Consider the following 22,445-nt stretch of genomic DNA (forward strand, 5'->3'; position numbering starts at 1 on the left):
AAGTGTACAGAGGGGCTCTTTAAGACCAAGTCCACTTCCTCCCATCTCTTCCCAACTAGAGGGCAAATAAATTCCCTTGTCCTTCAACATCATCTGTGGCCACAAAGAGGAGGTCCTATTATCCAGCAAAGAGGTAGCAGGAACCCTGATATCTGGTATACTTAGGAAAGGTGACATGGGCATATTTGGTGCTTAAAAGTAGGAAGGCATCAGGTAGGAATGAATCAATTAGTTTTGAAAATAATAGTGTAGGGCTCCCCCACTATTGTGGATGTGGTAAAAATAGGAACAGATACATTCTGGAGCACCTACTGTGTTACAGGAGCTGAATGCTTGTCATTTCGTTTAATTCTTCAATAACCAGGTGGGCCTTGGTGGAAGCACCATTAACAATCTGCCAAAGTACACACTGATAACAAGCAACTGGCCTGTGAGTCCTTCAAGATGCCTGATCACTCTTGACCTCTCCTGAGTGAGGGTGACTGAGGTCAACGAAAACGGTGCTATTCTGCCTGGGCCAGCTAGTGCTGGCAGCAGGAAAAAAAAAGAAAGTTTGGGGAAAAATAATATTCTCTCTTATGGAATTTTTACATAGCTTTACTGAGCAGCAGGAATTAAAATGGCTGATCTTCCAGAGTGTATGTGGAGAATGAGTACACGTGCGCTTTGCTAATAGGACTGCCTCTCCAGCGGAGCGCAGAGGAACCCAACGCGTGCTGCACCCTAGAAGTCGGGGCAGGACCACGGGACCAAGGAGTCCGGCTGGGCTGAAGCTAAGTCGCTGGTGGGCGGGGAAGTGCTATTATGACCTGCCCGGGTCCCTCCCCTCAGCCGGCACTGTGATGCCGCAGGGCAGCTGCTGGCCCGGCTTGTCTGTCCCCGGCCCCCTCCCGCCCAGTGTGTCACAACAGCGGAGACGGCTGTATCTGGAGCAGTTGGGGTGGGCAGGCCCAGCTGGGAAGCGAGCGGGTGAGACGAGCGGCCGCGATGGTGAGCTTTCCAGGGGCTGGTGCTGGGCATCTGGGGTCGGGGACCGAGAGCGGGAGCGCCGGGCAAGTGCCGGGTCAAGAGCCGCGGATTTGTATGGTGGGTTGTGGGTGGGGATTCATCACTTCGGCCAGCGGAGCTAGTTGTCTCCAGCAGAGTGTCAGTTCAGGGTCAGGGGGCACACACCTTAAGGCGAGAGACACTTGGTGTCACTACCTTTGTCGTGTGGGCGAAAGTGGAGAGCAGGGAGAGTTGCCCCTTAAGGAGCCCAAGGGAGATTTGTGCGCGCAGATGAGAGGTGGCAGGCCATGGGGAGCCCGGTGGAGAACCAAGGGAGATTCTGAAGGATCCCAGATAGGCAGCTTATGGACCAGAGTGGGAAGAAAAATGGAGCCCAGGGGTTCCGGACCCTTTGCTTGGGTCGGAGAGGCTCAGGGAGTGGTACAGTCAAGTCCCCAAATCCAACCAAATGTGAACAGGGTTCCAGAAAGTGATAAGGGACTTAGGGCATCACAGCTCCCCTACGTTGAGGTTGTTCTCAGCTTGTATCCTTGGTTGAGTTTGGGGAACCCACAACGCCAGCATCTCTGGGTCCTCCAGGCGCAATCGGCTGCCCAGGCACTATCAGCTCCAGGCACCTAGCACCGGTGCCAATTCGCCAGTTTTTCTAGCGGTCAAAGTCAGGACGCCTTTCGCATTCAGAAGTCTCCCTCCCAAGTCCAGCCTTTTGGTTTCGCATCCTACCCTGGCTTAGGGGGACTCAATGGCGGCTCCTTCCTCCTCCTACATCTCTATTGACAACTGCTTATCTTATTTGCCAGAGAGGCCCCCTACAAACTGTGTAGTTCCAGCCCCGCCGGGTTAAATTTGCTTCCAATCCATTTGCCTGAATGTCTGGAAACCCAGGGATCTCTCCCAGAGCCCTGATATTTCAGCAGTAGAGAGGTGGTTCGGAAAGGTTGGGAGTGAAGGGTGCGGGCAGAATAAGCATATTTCCTGGGCCAAGGCAGGTTCTCTGGTGACTCTTGCTCCAGGTGTCAGTGACAGAGGAGACCAGCAGAGAACCTCCCTTCCTCCCCCTCCCCCTGCTGTTTTTGGAAAGAGCCCAGAGCTTTCTGGCTCTGGCCCTAGCAGTGCTTCTTCCAGCACCCTCCCTCTCCCCAGCAGGCTCCAGTACCGCCTGGGAGTTTGAAGAATTTGGGAATAATGGCCAGAGGAACCTATTTCTGTCTGAGGCCCCTGGTGTGGGGCCATGGAAGGACCTCAGAAGCTAGAGTTCAAAAATTTGGCTCCTGGCTCTGCAGTTAACTGTGTGACTTCTAGAAGGTTACTTAACCTCTCTGAGATGGTTCTTCTCATCTATAAAATGAAGTGTTTTTAAACTTCTAAGGCTCCACGTAGATTTTATTCTTAAAAAACTTTTTATCAGGGGCTGGGGTTGTGGCTCAGCAGTTGAATGCTCCCCTAGCATGTGTGAGGCCCTGGGTTCAATCCTCAGCACCAGATAAAAATAAATAAATAAAAATAAAGGTATTAAGCAAAACAAAACAAAACAAAAACCCTTTTATCATTGAGAATTTCACACATATACAAAAGAGCAAGTGTTATAATGAACTATTATATGCATCATCCAGTTTCAACAATTACCAACCCTTTCCATTATTTCAAAGCAAATCCCAGGCCACATACTTTAAAATTTATATTTAATTTATATAATGCCTAGCATGTAGCTATTGCTTTATAATTTTCAAAGTGCTGTCCTTTGCATATTTTAAATTTGACTGAATGTCATAGTTACTTTCCAAGAAGAGCTTAAAGGAAGCTTACAAGGGGTGCTGAGGATCATAATCCAGCCCTTGCACAAATTTCCATGTGCATGCAATAGATGAATTTTTAAAAAAACTTTAAAAAACAGTAAAATCTTATTTTAAACATGTTTAAGAAATTTTGAAATGTGCTTAAGATTAAAAAAAAAAAAAACCAATGGTTGAATATTTCAAAAAGGCAGTAACTTACTTATTTTGAAATACTGAGATTTGTATAGTGGGTTCTATTGAAAGCATTTCCTTGTGTACCAGCAAACATATGGACAAACATTTTTTTATTAAATACTTTCTACTCATAGAGCCTTAAAATGCTTTGGGGGCTGGGGATATTGGCAGAGTGCTTGCCTCCCACATGTGAGGCACTGGGTTCAATCCTTAGCACCACATAAAAATGAATAAAATAAATAAAGAGGGCTGGGGTTGTGGCTCAGTGGTAGAGTGCTCACCTAGCACATGCAAGGGGCCCTGTGTTCGATCCTCAGCACCACATATAAATAAATAAAATAAAGGTATTGTGTCCAACTACAACTAAAAAATAAATATTTAAAAAGAAAAATAAATAAAGATATTGTGTCCATATTAAAAAGATATTTTAAAAAATAATGCTTTTGACTCATCCCCCCTCCCTTTTTTTGTGGTGGTGGGACTCAAGCCCTTGCTTCTGCTAGTCAAGTGCTCTACCACTGAGCTATATCCACTGCCCCTGACTCATTCCTAAAAAGCTAGAATGATACATTTATAAAACTTACCCCAAGAATCCCACCCTGTGGATTTCTTCCTCTAGTGGATTAAGTTTCAGGCATCTGCCCATATTCTCCTTTCTATTAGCCTTGGAATTTTTGTAGATTCTGAATAAGAAATATATAACTAATCCCATGTATATTTTTAAAAAGGCATTCCTGCAGTTACTAGACAGATGGACATTTTTGGTGTGTTTGTGAAACACTCCTCTTCTCCCTAGTCACCCACAACACCATACTACCAATATCCTTTAGCATTTCCAAACTGGAGCCTCAAGCTGCACAATTGGTAAGAAGACCCAAACCTAAACCCCACTCAATTTCAGAGCCTCTGTTCTTAACTCTCAGATCAGCAGGATAATCCTACAGCTGAGCTTTCCCATCTGCTGCCTATGTCCTAGGGAGCAGCTCTCCTAGGAACTGAGACTGTGACACCTTTTTTTGGGCTATAATATGGAGAATTGTGGGCAGATACCTGTCAAGGGAGTTTCTGTGGTCTATGCAGAGGTGGGAATTCGAATTCTGTAACACAGCCTCCTTAGCTCCATTACTTCTGCACTGGGGAGCACCAGTTGAGTTCTGATGGGAATTGGCACCAAATGATGACAAAGATCCTGACACATAAAAATTGGCAGTTAGAGAAGAGGGGAAAGTGTTCTGGGGGGGTTGTGGCACTGCCACGTCTGTGGCCCTCTGCCATCTGCCTCTTAAAGGCAGTCATAGCTGTGATCTGACCTCAGAGCACTGTGTGGGGTTCCCAACAGACAGCAAATAACTGCTGTTTCCCTCCTTCCATTACTAAATGCAGGAGGTCACTGGGCATACCTCTGAGTGAAGGAGCCTCCATTCACAGAGCAGTAGCTAGGGCAAAACTGCTGGGTCAGTGAGAAAGGACTGTTAGGTTTTTTTTTTTTTTAAATTAATTTATTTACTTAGTTTTGTTTTTGTTTTAAGCCATCCAATGCATGGCAATTTTTTTACAGTAGCCATAAGCAACCGATACATTCATTAAATTGGATCTTTTAGAAAATTGATTTTTAAAAAGTTTTTTCCAAGCTTTTAGTTCCTGATGTATAAATATCCATAGTTAATTCATATAAAACTTAATTTGAACATGTAGAAAAAACTTATAATGTCAAACCCCAAACACAAGTTCAATTTTTCCAATTTCATAAACCTGGGAAAAGTAATATACAATACTAATTGGCTTCTTTACAGAATTTTCAAATATTTGCAGCCCTGTATTCCAGTAAGCCTATTATTATATTATTTAGATGATATTCTAGATAAGGTATAATCCCATTTGTAGGTTTTGATGGGAAACTTCCAGGCTCAGGTAAGGCCCATGCAGAGCTGGAGTGTGTATGTGAGGTGCCCCTGAATGACCTTGAAAAGAAAGTAAAAAGTTAAAAAATAATTTCTGAGGGGGAACTAGTTGGTGAATACAAGGCCAGTGATGGGGGAGGTTGGGAGGATGTAGTGGCTTAATGGGAGGAAGTGGATCAACTGCTCCCTTTCCCTGGGGCTGTCAAGGGACTGACAACACTATCTATGGCTTTGTGGTTAGCATTTCCTGGGTTAGTATCTCCTTGTTAGGATGTTCCCCAGTTAATGAGCTGTAGAAGAGAATTGGAACTTGCAGTGGGCAGTGCTTATTTCTTGTGTGACTCCTATGCTTGCCCCAAGGTCAGTTAAAACCCTTTTGACATCTTAGGGTCTTTTGTGCTGGGAGTCTACTTACCAAACACTCCTATCATCCTAAAGTAGGTCTTAGGTCAGTCCTATTGTTGCCTTAACTGCGGAGCCTATGATCTGAGCCCTTCTCCTGAGCCACCTCTTTATTCTTGCTGTTTCTTGCTTGCTATCTATTCTTTGTTCTTAATGGTTCCAGATAATTCTAATTGAAGGCTTCTGGGCAGAGACAATTTCATGAATCATATTTGTTCTTACTTTAATTATTCTACTGGAACACTGGGGATCTACTTTTCTCTTGCTGTCTCTGACCTAAGTCCTAAAATATATTGATGTATTATTCTAGCCTGACAACTAGAAATAATTTGGTGTAATAATAGGCTTCCTAAAAGCAACTGAGGTATTTGAGCACACAAGTGGTCAGGGGACTGTGGAGTGGTTTCAGGTTTTCACATGTAAACACTGTTGGCTGTGTCAGTTCTTTTCCCATATAATATGCCAATTTTACTGTTTCGTGATACTTTGAAGTGATTTTTTTAAAGTGTATATATATATATATATATATATATATATATATATATTTTTTTTTTTCATTGTAGTTGGACACAATACCTTTATTTTATTTGTTTATATTTATGGGGTGCTGAGGATCGAACCCAGGGCCTCGCATATGCTAGGTGAGCACTCTACCACTGAGCAATAATCCCAGGCTCTTTGAAATGATTTTTAAAGCTTCAAAGCCTTCTACTGAGGATAGTGATTAGTCTGTCTTAATCTTCTGAGAACAGAGCAAAGAGAAATGACGTGTTAAAATGGAAAGCCAAACATTAAATAGAATTGGCATAGGGAAAGGTTTCTTGCAGTGAAATTCGAAAAGTCCTGCAAAGTTCTAGAATTTTCTTTTCTTTTTTCAATGTTCTGCAAAGTGTCTGCTCTCCTCTCCATGCAGCATGGTCATAGGGGGCACAGATGTTTCATCTCCTCTGCCTTTCAGGGACCTATACCTCAGACAAATTGGGCAGTTGTGGCCATGGTCCCTGCCCTAAATTTTTCTGTCTCTTGTCACACTGCTCTTAAACCCTCTTAAATGCCCGCAGGTCATCTTGACATTTGGCATGTCCCATGTCCCTGTGACTATTCCTTCTTGAGGAAATCAGGCCAGCAGTTGTCTTTTTCTCATTTGAACTCTTATTGAGCTTGATCTATGTACTTCTTGGGCACTGGCTACTCTCCTTATTAAACGGCGTTTAAGTCCAATGATCGTTTCTTATTCTAATCATCTCTAAATTCACTGAGTACCTGTTAAAATTCAAGCACTGTGCTTTGTGCTGGGGATGGTGTTCCTTATCCCCATAGGGCTTAATCTCTGTACTAGAAAAGCCAGAAAATTGAAAAAGCAACTATATAATATGGTGTGAAAAATGCAATGATGGGGAGATAAAGGGGATTGTAGCAATTCACATCAGGGACTTGCCTACTACCTTCCAATGCCTTCTTGCATGTAACAGCACAAAAAACATTTGTCGTAGGAATGAACAGAGTAGGTGACTTTGGTAGGTTTCTCAGGGCTAAGTCTGTGTGAGAGGATGTCATACTTTCCTTGAGGAAAGGGACTCCCAGGTCTATCCACTTCCTTATCTTCTTCACCTTCTGGATTGTTAGCTTCAGCAGCACAGAGGGGACTCCTCACTGGGACCCAGGAGAGCAGAGCTTGTCTGAGGCTCTGTAAGCCCAGATTCAAAATAAAACTTGAGAGAGAGAGAGAGAGAGAGAGAGAGAGAGAGAGAGAGAGAGAGAAAAAAGAAGAAGAAGAAGATGAAGAAGAAGAAGAAGAAGAAGAAGAAGAAGAAGAAGAAGAAGAAAAGAGAAGAGAAGAGAAAACACTCCAATTGGCTAAAGAAGGAAACCTGAAATATGAGTTTGAAGCAAACATATGACTTAAATATCTTCTGCTGGGTCAGCTTACCCTTGCCCTAGTAACTCCTCCCCCTGCCAATGGCTGTGCACACTGGTTTGGAGAATCAGTCTCCTTGGTTCTGTCAAAATGATCCATTTCAACTAGGTTACCACCCTGATCCATTCTCAGTTTCTCTCTGCATTAGAATTTTTCCTGTTTGTAGTTTTGCTCTACAAGCTTGATCTTGGTGTCCACCATCAGGCTGGCACTGATGTGAATGTGTGCACATCTCAAGGCCCTGGAAATTCAGAGTGAAAGTGAGGCAGGAGGTTGTGCAGTACAAAGGAAAGAATTCAGGATGGGGTCTGAAGTCATAGATTCTGGTCCAGGATTTTTTGCTGCAGAGCTGTGAACTCGTGAATTTGTTACATACCTTTATGAACCCCAGATTTTTTTTTGTCTGCAAAATAATGGAGGGGGAATCATATTAGGTGAACATAAAGCCAATCCAGCACTAGAATCCTAAATATTTTGAAGCTAGCATCACATCCTTGGTTATGAAAGGAGGATGCCTTTTCTTGGGCAATGAGGATTGGTCTCCCAAGGACATCTGCACTGGGTCTGTTCTGTGTTTATGCAGAACTTCCAGGCAGAAAGATTCATAGATGATCAGAGTAGTTGGAGGAGGCTAGGTCAGCACCTGAGTTAGAGGAGTTCTGTGGCGGAGCTTTGAAATGTTCCTTGTTCCCCTAGGTGTTAGTAAGTTTTCTGTCACTATAATAAATACCTGAGGTAATTTTCTTATAAAGTGAAAAGGTTTACTTTGACTCATAGTTTTGTAGGTTTCAGTCCATGATTGGTTGACTCTGTTGCTTTTGGGCCTATGACGAGGCAGCATGTCATGGTGGGAACAAAATCACAACCCTCATGGCTAAACAGGGGAAGAGAGGAAGAGCAAAAGACTGGGGTTCCACAATTCTTTCTGAGGGCAAATTCCCAGTGACCCAAAGTCCTCCCATGAGGTCCTACCTCTGAATGTCTCCAATACCTCCAAATAGTGCCTGTCCTTTAGAAAAGGATGGGCCTTTAGGGAACATTCCAGATCCAAACTATAGCACCTGACCAGAAGCAGGTGCAAAGGCCCAGAGGAAGGTTGAGCATGAGCACAGACCTCAGAGTTCCACAAAGCCTCAGACAACTTGTAATTTCACTTGTGATTTCTTCATGTAACTTTGAAATCACTGTTTGACCTCATAAATTAAGGTCTTAATAAATGTTAGTTCAATAAATGACTGTGTGCAGTGGGGCAAGAAGAACCTGGACCCGCAAAAGTTGAATGGAGTCCTTACTCCTACTCTTGTTTTATTTAGCTTTTTTACTTTAAAAAACATCAAACATCCAGAAAGTAGATGAGTATAATGCCACCTATATATTTATCATTTAGACATAATATTAAGAATTTTTTTTTCCATATTTACTTATCTTCTGTGTTAAAAGTATTTTAAAATAGGATTAGGGATGTAGCTCAGTGGTGTGCTTGCCTTGTATGTGCCAGGCCCTTGGTTCAATCCTCAGCACCAGGATGGGAGCCGGTGGAGGAGAAGATATTTTGGATCTTTTTTAATATATCCTGTCTCAATAAAAAAAAAAATAATGGCATTACTTGATTGAAATAGAGTGTATAAAATATTCAAAAGAAATATTTTTTTTTGGTGGTACCAGGGATTTTACCCAAGGGTGCTCTACCACGGAGTTATACCTGCAACCTCATTTTTTTTTAAAATCTATTTTTAGATAGGGCTTTGCCAAGTTGCTAAAGCTGTCCTCAAACTTTGCAATTCTTCTGCTTCAGTCTCTCAATTTGTTGGGAATACAGGTGTGTTCCACCATGCCTGTCCTTCTCCTTCCCCCATGACCCCACACTATTGGAGATGGAATTTAGGGCCTTGCCTTGCGTATGTTAGTCAAGTACTCTACCATTGAGTTACATACCCACCCCTTCATTATTCTTTCTGGTGCTTGTCTTTGGCAATGGGACTCTTCAAGTTGGCTTGACATCCCAGTCTTTTGCTAGCTTCTGCGCTTTCAGGCTCTATAAAATACTTCAGACTTATCTGATACATTCCTCAGTTCAGACCCAGAACTCTCTGTTGCTTTAAGGTTCACTGGTTCTGTTAGTAAGGAATAATATTAAGAGACCTTCCTCTTTCCCCCTTTCTCTTTTTGTGGTAGTGAGAATTGAATCCAGGGTTTCACACTGAAATGCTCTACCACTGAGCTACATCCCTATCCCCTTTTTAAATTTTTATTTTGAGACAGGGTCTTACTAAATAAAATAGTTCTTTTCTTAAGGGTGTGTTTGTGTGTGACAGAGCTGGGGGGGATTTTATCTGTGAAAATGCATATTAATTGTATGAGATTAAAGAGGGCATCAAACAGAGTTTGATGTAAATGTCACATGTTAGTGGTTTCAGGTCCACCAGATTCTTTACTCTTTGTCCTGTGATCTTTGCTTTTCCTGTATCTTCTGTGGAAAGACCCAGAGTATTCCAGAAGAGAGGTCAACCTAGGGACCAGGCAGTCCCTGAGATGGGTTTAGAGGGTGGTTGGGGTATGGTAGTGAACAAGGCTCAGAAAGCTAAGGGTCAGGGCCATGAAGGATATTGTCACTTAGGAGAAGATATAGGATGAGGCTCCTTTCAAGCCTCTCTAATGTCCCCTAAGTTTTGAATATCTCTCTAGGAAGCCATGGCTGCTTGCTGAATGTGAGATATGGTCTGGGTCAATAACACGCTGGTTTTGGGCTGGTTGATGGACACAAAATGTGCTTTTCTTAGTCCTGAATAGAGTCTTAAGATGGAGGTTGAGAACAGACCCCAAAATAAAGGAGTGAAGAATGGAAACCCGAGCTCTCCGACTTCCTATAGGTGCTTCTTGCTTCCTATAGGTGGAGAAAAGAGCTATAAGAGAGTATAGCTGAAAATGATAATGGTAAAGACAAGAACAATAATAGCAATTATGGCTAATTTATTTTCAGATGAGGAGAGAGTGAGTAACTCAGTTAAGATTGCACAGACCAGCAAGTAAATTGAGAAGGCAAGATTTCAACCTTGGAATGTGGGCAACCTTGTGAATGAAGCCTTTTCCCTGGACACTGGGGAATACAGCTGGGTTGGGTATTCTGTACAGGGTTGTGTTCCATACTGGCTGCTGTGAATGCCCATGCTCTTTTCTTCCCCAGGGCAAGTGGCAACTATCAGTCAGCTCTAGCACAGATAGGTGTAGAGTAGGGACTCAGCTGTAAAACTGAATAAGGGAGAAATGGGTCCTGACACCGTTGACCCTTTGAATGTTGCTATGCTTGGAGACTCTTCCAACTTCCCAGGAGTCCTGGATGTGGACTCTACTTGTTTTCATGCCCAGCCGTGTTCTCTGGAGGCTCTGTTCCTGGCTTGAATTACTTAGAGCTGGAAAATGACAAGTCAGGTCATGGATAAGAATAGAAACCCACAGACCAAGCACATGCTTCCAGGTTGGGTTCTGGCGAGTGTCACATACACAGAGCTGTTATGTTGGCCACTCTTCCCCACAGGCAGGATATGGGTAGGGGAAACGAGTTCATCTTCCTAGTGAAACTTCATGGTGTGTTTCTAGTTAAGCACACACCTCCCCATCTTAAGGCATTAAGTACTAAGATCAGTCAGGTAATTGTGGCTTCATATTAGAGTAGCACAAAGATAAGAATACTCTAAAGGTTAGCTTTATTTAACACTTGGCCTGACATAGGCCAGGTGGTAGATAATGGGGGCTCCAAAAAGAATTTTCCACTTTGTCAGAATTTGGTAAGAGCCTAATTTATGCCCCTCAACCTTCCCTTGATGGTGTACTGATCTCTTCTCATTTCTACATTTGTCACCATAACACTAATGACACTAATAATACTAATAATACTGCTCCAAACCATATTCCTTCCATGAGTATTCATCTGCTCTGTTAGTCTGAGTATGTATGTGTCTGTGTGTGTGAGATGTCAAGTTGGGGATTAGTATTAATGAATGTGAAATCTGCCGCTGGGTGTGGTAGTAAACTTAGGAATATTTTCTGCTATTCTCATGGGTTTCTTTGGTATCAGAGTCTGATGGTTTAGAATTAGCTCCTTGTTTCACCTCTGCAGTAGCTTTTTTTTTTTTCTTCCTGGTACAAAGAATTAACTATGGAAAGCAAACTTTAGAGAAAACCATAGAAAAAAACATGTCTTCTTTGGAGCCCAAGTTTTGGTCCATTTGCAGTTGTGCCCACGCACTTGCAACCTCAGATACCACCTGATTACCAGGGTAGCATGGATGGAGGGATGGGTGTCCTGAAGATTGAATACAGGAAGAGACAGGTCTGCAGATGTGGAGCCTCAATCTGTGGCCAGGGCTCTCTGACCCTGATATTGTCCTCTCCCCACAGCGGGAATGCATATCTGTCCACGTGGGTCAAGCTGGAGTTCAGATTGGCAATGCTTGTTGGGAGCTCTTCTGCCTGGAGCATGGCATCCAGGCAGATGGCACCTTTGGTGCTCAGGCCAGCAAGATCAACGACGATGACTCCTTCACCACATTTTTCAGTGAGACTGGCAATGGGAAACACGTGCCCCGGGCTGTCATGGTGGACCTGGAACCTACTGTAGTAGGTGAGTATGGGTTAAGATTCCCTCCACATAAAACAATACAAAACCTCAGAGGCTTTGGCTTAATGAACGATAAGGAAGCTAAAAAGTGGGGGTGGCTCAACTAGAATCCATCAGCCCTTGTGACTTCTGTCAGCTCCTTAGGGAATCTTGCAATAGGGATTGAGGATCCCTGTTAATCTGTACAATGTAAAGTGCCCCTTAAGCCTGCTGAGACAGTCTGAAATGAACAAGACTGTCACTAAATGCTAATAATTTAAAAAACCTAAATAATTTTTGGAAATTATAATAAGCCCCTAATTAGTCAATTTCCCACAGTGTAGGTTTCTGATTTTATAATAATTGCAGTCTATTCTCACAGGTCTAGTCTAACCTTGAAGTACCTTACATACAAAATGATAAAACAGCAAGCATATTCACAGCCAGGTGTTGCAGTTGTTTTAGAATGAATCTCATTCAGTTAGTTACACAGCAGAATTTCCTAAGCTTTAAGGCTGGCTCATCAAGCAAGGGGTAGACAGGTTGCACAGAGATATCTGGACAAATGCTTATAACACCTGAACAGTGGTTTCTAGAGGCAACGAATGACAGGTACTCTACCCTCTGGATGTTTTGTACAAATGCAAAATAATGGGGGTCACCTTCCCAGGTGACTGCACACTTGAATGATTTCTCTGAAGGGGGGAGTAGAGGAATCCCAAAGAGATGATGAGGTGAGGCGGATGAATCTTCATCTGCCTTGCACCTACCCTGTGTGAACCCTTGGAGGTAAGCAGAGCCCCTTGAAGGTCTCTCAAAGGCTCCTGCTCTTCCAGGACCTGGAGTACAATTTTGCTTAAAAGCATTAAAAAATATGTCTTGGACTGGGTGTGTGGCTCAGTGGCAGAGTGTGTGCTCAGAACGCATGAGGCACTGGGCTTGATCTCCAACACCAAAGCCAGAAGGGTGTCATATGATAGTCTAATGGGGAGGGAGGCTTCTCCTCTGGAAACCAGGTGGTAAGACCTAATGGTCCCCCTCTCTTGGTAGATGAGGTTCGGGCAGGAACCTACCGCCAGCTCTTCCATCCAGAGCAGCTGATCACAGGAAAGGAGGATGCAGCTAATAACTATGCCCGGGGTCACTACACAGTGGGCAAGGAGGGCATCGATTTAGTATTGGACCGTATACGGAAGCTGGTAAGCATCTGGGACAGAAGATTGGTGAGTTAGGCTAGAATGAACAGGCTTGGATCTATATCTCTTGGATAAGGCTGGGTAGATGGAGCTATACATGACTTCTGGCTACAGGATAGAGCACCTAAGGTTTGGGAATTTTTTCCAGTGCTGGTGACTAAATTCAGGGCCTCATGGATGCTAAGCACACACTCTACCATGGAGCTATACCCTGGTTTTATATTTTGTAAAGGGCATTCCCAAGGATTATGCCTTTCCCCTACCTAGATATCATGGACTATCCTACAGGCTGATGCCTGAAGGTACCTATCAATACTGTATGGTGGTATCTGGGGAAGATTCCAACTATAAGGAAGGCTAAGGCCTTGCTTATTGGAATAATGGTTTACAAATCATTAAGTTAGAAGAGGAGAGGAAGAAATTGTTACACATTTGAGGACTTGCAAATATTATACATATCAAGAACATTCCTTCATTTTTTTCTTAATAATCATACAAAGGAGGTCTCTTCCCTGTACTTTACAGGTAAAGAAATTGAGGGCCAGGGTGGTTAAATAATTTAGCTTGGTTTACACAGCTAGAAAGTTGGCAGAGTTAGGATTTGAACCAGGTTGATTTGACTACAAAGCTCTGAGTTGTGGGCAAAGTCACTTTGTTTAAGCTCCTATTTCCTAATTTATATGATGGAAAATGTTGGATGTAGTGAAGTTTTTTTTTTTTCTTTTTTTAACCTGGGTGCTTAGGATGTTACATTTTTGTATATGTTTACTTTTTTTGTTTAGAGGGTTCTAATAGAGGTCATCAGTCTCAAAGCCATCTGTAGTGTTACTAAGTTTTGAAGCACTGGATTAAATAATACATCATATTCAATGGAAAAATTCTGTGACTCTGAATTCTCTTTGTTCTGATAGGCTAACATTGAATGCTTAATAAGCATCAGATTTTTACTCAAAACATTATGCTATCTCATTTAATTATCACAATAACCTTGTGAGATAAGGATTTTTTTTTACAGGAAATCATAGTCTTTTTAAAAAATATAATTATTAACACATTAATTGTAGAAAATAATAGGTTTCACTATGTATTTCCATACTTACCTCTATCATGCTTTGATCATATCTACCCTCCCTTCTACTCTTACCCTCCCTTTTCTCTCTCCTTCCCTCTCCCCTTTTCCCTTCTCTAATTGTCTCAAGATGAGGATATTTTTCTTGTCTCCACTTTAATCAAGAGCAAACAAAAGTTTGGAGAGGTTCAATAACTTGTTCAAGTTTTTACAACTGGGAAGCACATGGATGGGTTGGTTGGTTTGACTTGGTCATTCCACAGTGTATGTAAAAACTGTAATATCACTTTGTACCCCATAAATATGCACAGCTATAAATTTTCAATATAGAATAAAATAAAATAAAAAAGGAAACCTCAGGTTCCCTAATTCCTTTTCTTAAGTTGGTACTCTGACCTCCCTTTCAAGGTTGGGTTGAGAGGTATAGGTAAACAGTTCCTATAGAATCATAGGGCAGGGGTGGTGGGCAATTTGGGGCTCTCAAAAGGCAAAGTCACTGATCATTGTGGCTCTGAAATTTTCATTCCTGTTTTAACTAAGCTGCTGGGATGAAACTTTCATGTTCCTAAAGGCATATGTAGCTTGCTATCCCATAATTCAGCTACTCCTCCCAAGATCAAAACAACTGCCTTTGTGTTTCCTTATTTCTTTAAGGCTTTCATGATTTCACTTATATAAAAATGTTGGATGGGATGGGGCAGAGGGAAGGATTTGTTACCTGGGAGAATTCTCAGAACTTGTCTTCATGATTTCTTCTCATTTCCTGCTTTCCCCAGACAGATGCTTGCTCTGGCTTGCAGGGCTTCCTGATCTTCCACAGTTTTGGTGGAGGCACTGGCTCTGGCTTCACTTCTCTGCTGATGGAACGCCTCTCCCTTGATTATGGCAAGAAGTCCAAGCTAGAGTTTGCTATCTACCCAGCACCCCAGGTCTCCACTGCAGTTGTTGAGCCCTACAACTCCATCCTGACAACCCACACCACACTGGAACACTCAGATTGTGCTTTCATGGTAGATAATGAAGCCATCTATGACATCTGCCGCAGGAACCTAGACATTGAGCGCCCCACCTATACCAACCTCAACCGCCTCATCAGCCAGATTGTGTCCTCAATCACAGCCTCTCTCCGCTTTGATGGGGCCCTCAATGTGGACCTCACTGAGTTCCAGACCAACCTGGTGCCCTATCCCCGCATTCACTTCCCCCTAGTCACCTATGCTCCCATCATTTCTGCTGAGAAAGCCTACCATGAACAGCTCTCTGTTGCTGAGATAACCAGCTCCTGCTTTGAGCCCAACAGCCAGATGGTGAAGTGTGACCCAAGGCATGGAAAGTACATGGCCTGCTGCATGCTGTACCGGGGAGATGTGGTGCCCAAGGATGTGAATGTTGCTATTGCCGCCATCAAGACCAAGAGGACTATCCAGTTTGTCGACTGGTGTCCCACAGGCTTCAAGGTGAGAGCTGATAAATTACAAAGGGGCTAGATAACTGGAAAAGCAGAAACAGAAGACAAAAAATGGTAGAATGAAATCTTGGGAGCCTCAGGTTTTATGTGTTGATATGGGGAGAGGAATTGAAACCACATGTAAAATTAATTTCATTCAGCTTTGGCTGAGACACAAATGCTGTTGAAATTTTGTCATTTTAGAGCCAGGCATGGTGGTCCATGTCTGTAATCCCAATGATTTGGGTGGTGAAGCAAGAAGATCATACATTTGAGGCCAGCATGGACAATTTAATGAGACTTGTCTCAAAATAAAATTTTAAAAGGGATTGGGGACGTAGTTCAGTGGTGAAGTGCCCCTGGGTTCAATCCCTTATAAAAAAAATTTTTAGAAAACATGAATTTGAGAATATTTTAAATTGGTTTACTATCTTTGATTTTTTTTTTTAAAGCTGAGGAGCAAGTAATGATTTTGGAATGGACCTGAATCACAATGCTTTTGGAGATCATGATTCAGTTCAATTTATGTTAAATTAGTTTTAATAGACATTTTCCATTTCCAGGTATTTTAATTTTAGAATTGACTAAGTTATTCTTGTTATTAGAGAGGTATAATTTTCTCTTCTAACAAAAAATGTGTTCCCCCAGTTTATTTTGAGAAATTAAATACCTATTCTGTAAGACTTAATTAATTTGGAGAAATTGTGGGACATATTTTGTTTATTACATGAGTTACTCATGTCATAAAGCCCTGACATTTTCCATTCCTGACAACCAAGATGTAACTGTTCTCTTTTAGAGCAAGGGAGTGTAGCATTCCTTCTCATTGTTCTACTGCTGGCTACATTTTTCATCTTCCTTCCCCAAGACGGGCTGGGGTTAGCTGGGAGGACCCTGACATGCCACCAGAACTTGGGAAGTTAGCTTCAGGCAAGACCTTTAATTATCTTTGGAGGTCTTACTTTTCTTCTGAGAATTCCTGTTTTCCAGACATAACAAGGCCTGGTTTACATTAATGTAATCCCCAAGGACCTTTAGATTTTTAAATTTATTGTTCTGGAATATCCCTATGACTTCTTACACATCTCTTCACCCTTGGCAGAGAAACTTACCCAAATTTATTTGCACACAACTAAGAAGAACTTCAGACATCATCTGGGAAGAATAACCTTCATGGGCTAGGGTTGTGGCTCAGTGGTAGAGCACTTGCCTGGCATGTTTGAGGCACTGGGTTCAATCCTCAACACCACATAAAAATAAATAAATAAAATAAAGGTATTGTGTCCATCTACAACTAACTAAATATATAAATATAAAAATAAAAAAGAATAACTTCACAGCAATTTCAATTCCAGTGATTGAATTTGAAGGTATTTCCTTCCCTTTTAGAGGCAAATCATATACTCTACCTCTCATGAAATAATAACTTTATTCATTGCTTTCCTTTGTCTTTTTTGCTATTTTCCACTAACATTTCTTCCTGGTACCAGCCCTCTCTTTTTCTTTTCCAGACTTTAAATCCTCCAGCCCTTGCTTTGGAATTTGCTTGTACCAATACCATTTACTTTTCTCTCTAGTGCCCACTTCTTTCTACCTGCTCACTCTCCCAACTTCTGGGTTCCTTCTTCTCACATTCCACCCTGCAGTCTGCTCTCCACACACAGGACCCTGACTCACTAACATACCTTGTTACAAGACATGCCCTATGAGTTATCTTTTGGCTGACTTGCATATTCTGCTGTTGCTCTTCCTCATTTGTTCCCCAGGTGGGCATCAATTACCAGCCACCCACCGTGGTGCCAGGAGGGGATCTGGCCAAAGTCCAGCGGGCTGTCTGCATGCTGAGCAACACCACAGCAATTGCGGAGGCCTGGGCCCGCCTTGACCATAAGTTTGACCTAATGTACGCTAAACGGGCCTTTGTGCATTGGTATGTTGGAGAAGGAATGGAAGAAGGAGAATTTTCTGAGGCCAGGGAGGATCTGGCTGCCCTGGAGAAGGATTATGAAGAAGTGGGGACCGATTCATTTGAAGAAGAAAATGAAGGGGAGGAATTTTAAATATACATCTTCCTCTTGGCTGTGTCTTTTTATTTATGCTGCTCCACTATACACATTTAACTAGTCAAGAGTAACAGACCATTCTCCCAACCCCAGCCTGTCTTACACAGGAGGAGGGCACCTGACTCTAGTACCCATGGGTGATGTTACTGGCCAAAAATAGATGCTGAATTATTTCAGACCCTTGTTTGAGCCAAGAGTAGATTTGTCACTAAAGAAAATGAAGGTTATTGTTTCTGGGTGAAGGTGAGGCCAAGTTATACATGTGAAGAGGCCTAATCAGTTATTTTAATTCTAGATTAGGCTGGGTCCACCCCACTTAACACTGTCTGACCTGATCTCATTCATTTATAGGTACTTATGAAGGCAGGAAATATGGGTCTGTTTATTACTAACTCTCTAGCTCTTAGGACAGCTAAGACAAAGGTGCACAAGGGACCCCTTGGAATCCTGCTGGACAAAGACTGAAGAAAGGAAAGATCTCTCCTGAAAGATTCCAGGGAGAGAGTGAACAGAAATTCACATTAATGGATCTGTAGCATGGCCTTGGCATCATCTGGACTTATCACACATTCATTCATTCATTAAATATTTGAGTACAGTCTTCTATCTTATCTTGGGGCCCATTCCAAGATACCTACTAGATACCTGAAACTATGGAGAGTACCAAACTAAATAGTTAGTATGCTTTTTCCTGTGCATACATACCTATAATAAGGTTTTAATTTATAAATTAGTCACAGTAAAAGATTAATACTAACTACTAATGCAACAGAACAATTTCACAATAAAAGATTAATATTAACTACTAATGCAACAAAATACTGTAATCAAAATTATATGAGGGGCTGGAGATATAAGAGATGGAATGTGCACTTAGCATGTGTGGAACTCTGGGTTCATGCTGCAGCAAAATACACAGAGTTATGTGAATGTGATCTCTCTTCCAAAATATCTTAGTGTAATTGTACTTACCCTTTTCCATGGGAAACTTAAACTACAGAAAGCAAAACTATGGATAAAGGGGCTTATTGTACATCTTCTGTTTTAGACCCTGTCCCAAGAGCTAGAGAGTTAGTGATAAGACAGACATGCCTGTCTTCCTAAATACCTATAAATTAATGAGATTATATCAGATGGTATTAAATGATATTAAGTGAAAACAGTGATGAGAGAGTGTTGAAGGAGTGCCTCTGTGGATAAGGAGGTCAGAAAAGACCCAGATGACATAAGGAGTCAGAGGACACCTCCCTACCCCCACCCTGGCCAGCAAGTTCCTCTGGTGTCTGATAGGTGTCTGGTAGAGAATTTGGGTCAGGAGCTGCAGCCCCATCTCAGAAAGGGGCATATTTTCTCTTGAAGTAAGAGTCCTATTCATGGATTTGGATAAGTCTCAAAGAATTTCTGAATGTGTGAGTATGACCCCCTAGGCCAGGGTTTAATGCAGGGTGAATCACTTATATTCCTTTCTTATAGATTTATGTGAATTATGTTAAAATAAAAATGAATGATAAAGTCACAAAATTGATGCTAAAGGTATGTGTAATTGGGTGGGGCTGCAAGAAAGTTTGGGGGATTATATGTAAGGGATTTAGATGTATGTCCCTTGCCACCATATCTCTTCTTCCATTTTCCTCCTTTTGTTGAATCCCTGTCCAGCCTCTAGGCCTACTCAACCCTCAATAATTTTGAGATTCTTGCAGGGTTCCGAGGGGTGGTTAGATATTATGTATATATTCCTGCCTTAAAACCTACCAAACACTTTTTAAGTGCTTATAGCACTGCTTAGCTTTTAGGCCCTGTTTAGAAGATAGACGTATCAAAGCACTGAGTTTAAGAATGGGACATAAGGGTGCCTAGTAAGAAAGTGGGCAAGGAGGTGGGTGACGCTCTGCCATTCCCCAAATTGGCAGCTGTATCAGTCTTTCCCTAGTATGGGATTGGCTTGAGGCTTCTTAAACAGCAAAGCAGGGTTGGAAGATACTAGATAAATGATAAAGAATTGTGCAACACCCTTGGTAGGCTACTTGTTTAGCTCACTGAGCTAACCAATTAGATAATTCAGACTCTTAAAACCCAGTGCTAGCTCTCTCAGGGATGCCCTAAAGTCATATTTACCAAGATTTTAAAAAACATTTTTATATTTTATTCCTGGAATCAGTAGAACTCATAGTTAACACAATACTCCAGTGAAATCTTCTTTCACTTCTTAATTTATCAGATATATTTCTTGCTTATCTCTAGTTTGGGAGTATGGGCATTCATATATTTTTTATCACTCTAGTATTTGCATTCCTAAATCTCAACAATAGGGACAAACCTCCAGATTTGTTTTTGTTTTTGACAGAAATCAGCTTAGGTTCCAATGTTAATCTACTAAGGGGAAAGACAATATGTTTATTTTCTCTAAATTTGCTGGTTCTATCAGCAAATCTGAATTGATGCCAGTGGAATTATCTTTCCTACTATAGTACACATCTACCAAAGGGATTGAAATGTTCTCCTTTTCCATTTTGTGAGCCCAAACTCTCCACATTGGTGGTGGTGGGGGGATAGTGTCATAGCTAGCTTTGAAAGCTCTTTTGGCAAATTTTTGTTTGTTATTTTAAGAATGATGAGAGTGAGAGGGTGAGTGAGGATATTAATATGAACTAATTAAATTTTGTAGTGTTTCAACTATTCTTCTTTTCTTATGCAACAGACTTTTCAAGGGTAAAGGTGAGACCTCACTTATCCATTTTTTTCATGAATATGCAGTACATATCCCTTATAGAAACTTGTATACACGATGCTTGGAAATTAGGAACTAAAGTCTAAACTGTAAGACTGCTTTTTAGGCTTATGGTCAGAACATAGTCTCTCTAAGCAGGTTCCATTATCTTTCAGTGGAGAGGGGGAATAAAAATACATAAAATAGTCTTACTTATAAATGTCAGTGCAAAAATAATTAGTAAAATATTAGTTAGTAGAATCCATACCACATTGAAAAATGACAGTCTGATCAAGAGAGATTTATTACAGGAATTCAACCATGGTTCAATATTAGAAATTCCATCTAAAAGTCATTATGCCAGTCAGGAAAACATTAGGGACATTGCAGTAAGATCAGGAACTATGGATGGTCTTGAATCTCAACTATCATTTAAATTGTACTTATAGTATTAGGTAGTGCAATTAAATAAGGAAAAGCCAGCAGAAGAAGAATAATTAAAAATGAAGATGAAAATCTCCGTCTTCTCTCTTTGTAGGTGATGTGACACACTATCTGGAAAATTATATGGAATCAATGATAAGACTCAGACAAAATTTTGTGATTTTGTAAAGACAATAACCAGTTAGTAGAAGAGAATAGTAGAAGTTGGATGTAGAGGTCCATGCCTGTAATCCCAGCAACTCAGGAGGCTGAGGCAGGAGGATCACAAGTTCAAAGCTAGCTTCAGAAATTTAATGAGCCCCAAAGCATTAACAATAGGAAAAAAAAGTTAAATACTTAGAAATAACAACTTAGGAAATATTAGAAGACCTTAGGAGAAAAACTCAGACACAAAAGTAGGGAAGTACATTTAAAGATATTTCTTATTTTTAGATAGTATGTCTCAATGAAGCATACATGTTATTCTGAGTTACTTAATACATTTAACACAACCCAATAAAAGTACCCGTAGCTTTCTTTTTAGTATGGGGGTACCAGGGATTGAACTCAGGGGTACTCAACCACTGAGCCACATCCCCAGCCCTATTTTATATTTTATTTAGAGACAGGGTCTTACTGAGTTGCTTAGCATCTCGCTATTGCTGAGGCTGGCTTTGAACTCACAATCCTCCTGTCTCAGCTTCCTGAGCCACTGGGATTATAGGCATGCACCACCATGCCCAGCAGTACCCACAACTTTTTTAAAAAAAGAAAAATTCTTTTGTTGTGAAATAATTATAGATCCATAAGATGTTGCAAAAATAGCAACGAGATTGGGAGAATCCTTAACCCATTTCCTCCAGTGATTCCATTTTATGTAACATTAAAACCAAGAAAACAACAGTGATATAATGTGTGTGTATCTCTACAACATTTTATTACATGTGTAGATTTGTATAACCACTGCATCAATAAGGATAAGAAAGAAAAAAAATTACTCATACTAGACCACCTCTACCACTGAAGTTTATCAGCTTTTAAAAGAACTAATACCAATGCTCCTTAAACTATTTCATGAAACAAAAAGGGAAAGAACCCTTTGGAAACTCATTCTACCAAGCTGGCATTACCCTGATACCAAAACCAGTTAAGGACACAGACAATAACAGTAAAAAGAAAAGTATAGACCGAAATCCTTGATGACATACATGCAAAAATCCTCAATAAAGGGCTGGGAATATAGCTCAGTTGGTAGAGCATTTGCTTTATGTGCACAAGGCCCTGGGTTCAATCCCCAGCAACACACACACACACACACACACACACACATCTCCAATAAATATTTGCAAATCAACTTAGATAGCATGTTTAAGAGATAATACACCATGGTCAAGTTGGTTTCATTCCAGGAATAGAAGGATGGTTCCATATATTCAAATCAATAATCAAAATAGAGCATATATATAGAATCAAGGGTAAAAATCATGTAATTATCTCAATAGAAGCAGAAAAATACTTTGATGAAGTTCAACACAACATCCTTCATGACAAAAACCCTGAAAAAACTAGATATAGAAAAATCTTATGTTAATCTAATAAAGGCTGTATATGACAAACTCTACCCAACATCATACGGACTGGGGAAAAACTAAAAGTATTTCTTTGATATCAGGAATGGGGCAAGGGCATCCACTCTCATCACTCTTATTCAACATAGTACTTGAAATTTTAGCCAGTGCCATCA

At 41.3% G+C, this 22,445-nt stretch overlaps 1 protein-coding gene and 1 non-coding gene across 4 annotated transcripts; both read left to right on the top strand.

Annotated features, from left to right (window-relative positions):
* Nucleotides 1-621: 621 nt before the first annotated feature.
* Nucleotides 622-19,085, top strand: Tuba8 (tubulin alpha 8). Of its 3 annotated transcripts, none has more exons than XM_048787757.1 (5): nt 622-990; nt 11,598-11,820; nt 12,847-12,995; nt 14,838-15,518; nt 16,999-17,230. In XM_048787757.1, exons 1-5 carry the CDS (start codon nt 988-990, stop codon nt 17,083-17,085), a joined length of 1,143 nt encoding a protein of 380 aa, XP_048643714.1. In that variant the 5' UTR covers nt 622-987; the 3' UTR covers nt 17,086-17,230. The 3 variants fall into 3 exon arrangements, with proteins under 3 accessions (XP_048643714.1, XP_015356312.1, XP_048643715.1); XM_015500826.2 differs by lacking the exon at nt 16,999-17,230 and adding an exon at nt 17,275-19,085 and having other exon boundaries at nt 636-990; XM_048787758.1 differs by lacking the exons at nt 622-990; nt 12,847-12,995; nt 16,999-17,230 and adding an exon at nt 17,275-19,085 and having other exon boundaries at nt 11,685-11,820.
* A 2,846-nt stretch (nt 19,086-21,931) lies between these two features.
* Nucleotides 21,932-22,004, top strand: Trnai-uau. Its single transcript has one exon. It is a non-coding gene; the product is annotated as a tRNA-Ile (tRNA).
* The last annotated feature ends 441 nt before the right edge of the window (nt 22,005-22,445 follow it).

Source organism: Marmota marmota, unplaced genomic scaffold, assembly GCF_001458135.2.
Source record: "Marmota marmota marmota unplaced genomic scaffold, marMar, whole genome shotgun sequence".
In the NCBI taxonomy this organism is placed as follows: Eukaryota; Metazoa; Chordata; class Mammalia; order Rodentia; family Sciuridae; genus Marmota; species Marmota marmota.

Bases quoted from the DNA above. Each gene is read 5' to 3' on its own strand.
- Tuba8 (XM_015500826.2), top strand. The intron at 12,996-14,837 runs GTAAGCATCTGG...TGCTTTCCCCAG, and splicing joins TGGACCGTATACGGAAGCTG to ACAGATGCTTGCTCTGGCTT. The intron at 15,519-17,274 runs GTGAGAGCTGAT...TTTGTTCCCCAG, and splicing joins GGTGTCCCACAGGCTTCAAG to GTGGGCATCAATTACCAGCC.